General features: G+C 42.7%; 1 protein-coding gene across 3 annotated transcripts in view; it reads right to left on the bottom strand.

Moving 5' to 3' along the window:
* Positions 1-3160, bottom strand: part of dse (dermatan sulfate epimerase) — a 43491-nt gene that overhangs the window by 34780 nt on the left and 5551 nt on the right. For 2 of the 3 annotated variants that reach the window (XM_015398681.1, XM_015398683.1), the window contains exon 2: positions 1141-1606. In XM_015398681.1, coding sequence (XP_015254167.1) covers positions 1141-1562 — 422 coding nt within the window. In that variant the 5' untranslated portion in view covers positions 1563-1606. Of the gene's footprint in view, positions 1-1140; positions 1607-3160 lie in introns of those variants that run through there. The other variant, XM_015398684.1, reaches the window with a different exon arrangement.

Here is a 3160-nt window from a genome sequence, read left to right on the forward strand (position 1 = left end):
ACTGGGGTCTAAGGAGACAGAAGCAGAGATACAAAAAGCAGCTGTAAAAGGAGGCCCCGTCCAGGAAACACACAGCCAGGCAGATGCACTTCGAGCCAGCTCCCATATCAGAGGATGACATCCAGCACATCCAGCCAGTCACAGTCAGAGAAACAGGACTACACTGAAAAACAGGCCGATGTCTAAAACACCTAAACCTAAACATTGTAACGAACACTAACCGGTTCCCAATAACCAGCACCCTATCCCTAGACCCCTGCTGCAGAGACACATAGGGAGCCGTATTTCATGTGATAGCAGATGGACAGTCATGAACCGGAAGACAGTTTGGACAAGTTTGCCTTTCCACATGTTCCAACTAGAGAAAAACATTCTAAATGATTCAGAAAGGGCTTAAAACTGACGTGCTGAGAGGCTCCAACACTGTCGGGGGGACAGTGATTCGCCTACATGTTATGAATGCTGGCGTACCATAAAGAATAAATTATCAACAGTTCAGTTTTAGCCTTCAACTCGATTGCTCATAGGAAGATGTTACTTGGATATAACCTAACAGAATATCTTCAGAAATGCTCCAAATGATACAAACTCATATGGGTGAGTAGAATATGATGGAATAACGTAAAATCCTTATGTCCCTCTTGCGTTGTGGAATAACATAGCACAGACCACGTTTCAAAAATGGGCAAAATATCTGCATCATACCTGTGAGAAGCTCACTGCGGCACACTGCTGCCGGAGTAGAACCAGCCCTTAAGTCTGGTCGCTCCCTTCTAGGCTTGATTTAGTCCAGAAATAGATGTTGAAAATTTGGCTGTTTGGTCGGTCAGATTTTGTCCCACTTTAGCCCAATAATAGACGTTGAAAAGACGTTGCAAACCCAACGTCTTTTCAACGGCCTTTCACCTTTAACTTTTCAACCAAATTTAAAAGTCGTTTGGATATAAATCATGTTATCTTTACAGTGTTGTTTCAACCTATTTTCGCTCTGAGGGCTATTGGTGGTTATGGAACCAATGGGCAAAGAGGCGCAGAGTTGGCCAAGACAAGATAGACGCCGTTCAACATTGATGGCAACAACAATCAGGACATTTTCACAGTGACCAGACCTCTACAAGTGAATTAAAACAGAAAATCTACCAACTAGGCTGAGCTGCCATCCTCTCCATGTAGTCCTTGGCCAGGTCCAGGGCACCGGCCCTGTGCGGATACAGCAGGCAGAACATGGACAGAACCCCCAGATTGTTTCCGTAGATCTCGTTCCAGCGGGCGCTGAACTCAGCGGGGCTCCAGGGGGGCAGGTACTCCTCAGGGTGCTCCAACATCGTCTCCCCGGCCTCCCGGATCCTCATGGCCATCTCTCGATGAGTCCCGGCCGCCGCGTACTGTAGCTCCTCCACGTCCCCGCGGCCAAAGTACAGCATGGGATGACCGTCATAGTTGCCTCCCATGAAGGGGATTCCCCCGGTGGGGTCCACTTCGGCAGCCGGCACCGGGGCAAGTAGGGGCCACAGCAGACTTATGAAGAAGACTGTGGGGGCCCCACGGGTGTGCATTCTCATCGTCTCATCAGAAAAGGGACTGTTGCATTGCCGAAGGAGCTCAGCTGAGAGGGAGAAAAGAGGATTAGGGAAAGCCAGCCAGAGTTTTCATACAAAAGCCCCACATTCCTTGAATAATGAGATCCAGCTGTAGGCCTGATACAGGCTTTCCATACTCATATCTGCCATGACTGAGCGCCATCATAACAGCTGCATTAATGGCCCAAAAGCTGTTGTCTGAACTGGGCAGCAATTTGTATGACTTTCTTAATGTTCTGGTGTAAAGTCCTTATAAAAATATTTAGAGAGCCAAAAGATTTTAATGAAGGAATGAGAGGTAAACAGCAGCACACATTGAGTTTTAACGCAGGATGACATGGAACACTGGTATTCCTCCACACGCTAATTTGATCTTTGACCCCTGAAGGGATTACATTCCTGTGTGGTGAACATGCGGCTGGGACACTCTGGATTAATTTATCACACTAAAGCCTGAGTGGGAGGCTTATTTCTTTCTAAACATTGTAAACTAGACCCCTTCATAAAGATTTTAAACAATAAAGTTTATCTTTCTAAACAGTTAGAACCTGAGTCAAAGGTTTGATTTACTAATACAATCCTGTTTTAAAACCAAAGGGAACTGAAACAGAGATTTCTGTCTATGTTTAAATGGTTTTGTTTTCATATTTGAGAACCAGCATATCTGAATGTTAGACATTAAACAGGAAATATATCTGATAAGTGAACTTCTGAGGTATGACCTGAGATTGAAGTTAAAAAGAAGCTTGAACACGATTTGAAGGTTTAACCTCAGCTTTGATACTCTGGTAAAATTAAATGTATAAAACTGGTGTTTAAAGAAATGATAAGCAGGAAATAAAAAGGGAATTTTGAAAATATAATCAATTCCAGAGGGCAATGAAGGAATCCAATATTTCTTATATTTCCTACGTACACACACTGCTTTTGCCCATCATTGTTTGGTAACAGCTACAGCTCACTTGTTGTGTCGTTACGCTACGGCGTAACGACACAACAATAAGCCCGTAAGCAACATTATCTAGATGGCCCCATATGAAGTACAAAGCACCCATACTGCTGTTTAAAAACACTCTGGTAAACGTTCAAGTATCAACTTGACCTCTTTGCTCAAGCAAAAGTGAAAAAGTATGTGCTCCAAAAACTACTTAAACTATAAAGAAAACGGCCAGATGCCACTATATGAATTAAAAGCTCAATTTTCAAAACTCGAGGAATTGTTGAGAATTTGCTATTTTTTTTTTGTCTTTATTTCTTCATTAAAAGAGTAATATCACTAAATCCATAGCTTATGCTATACCCAGTGGTGTCAAACGTACACACATTTGCTACTTAGTTAGAAGTATAGATACTGCAGTTTAAAAACACTCTGGTAAAAGTTGAAGTATCAACTTGACCTCTTTACTCAAGTAAAAGTGAAAAAGTATGTGCTGCAAAAACTACTTAAAGTATAAAAGTATAAAGTAACCTTTAAAAAAAAACAGCCAGATGCCGCTATATGAACTGAAAGCTCAATTTTCAAAACTCGGGGAATTGTTGAGAATTGACTCTGACCCTGAATCCCACATCCTCCGTCTCCG

This window comes from Cyprinodon variegatus, unplaced genomic scaffold (genome assembly GCF_000732505.1).
Source record: "Cyprinodon variegatus isolate N-32 unplaced genomic scaffold, C_variegatus-1.0 Scaffold950, whole genome shotgun sequence".
Taxonomy (NCBI): domain Eukaryota; kingdom Metazoa; phylum Chordata; class Actinopteri; order Cyprinodontiformes; family Cyprinodontidae; genus Cyprinodon; species Cyprinodon variegatus.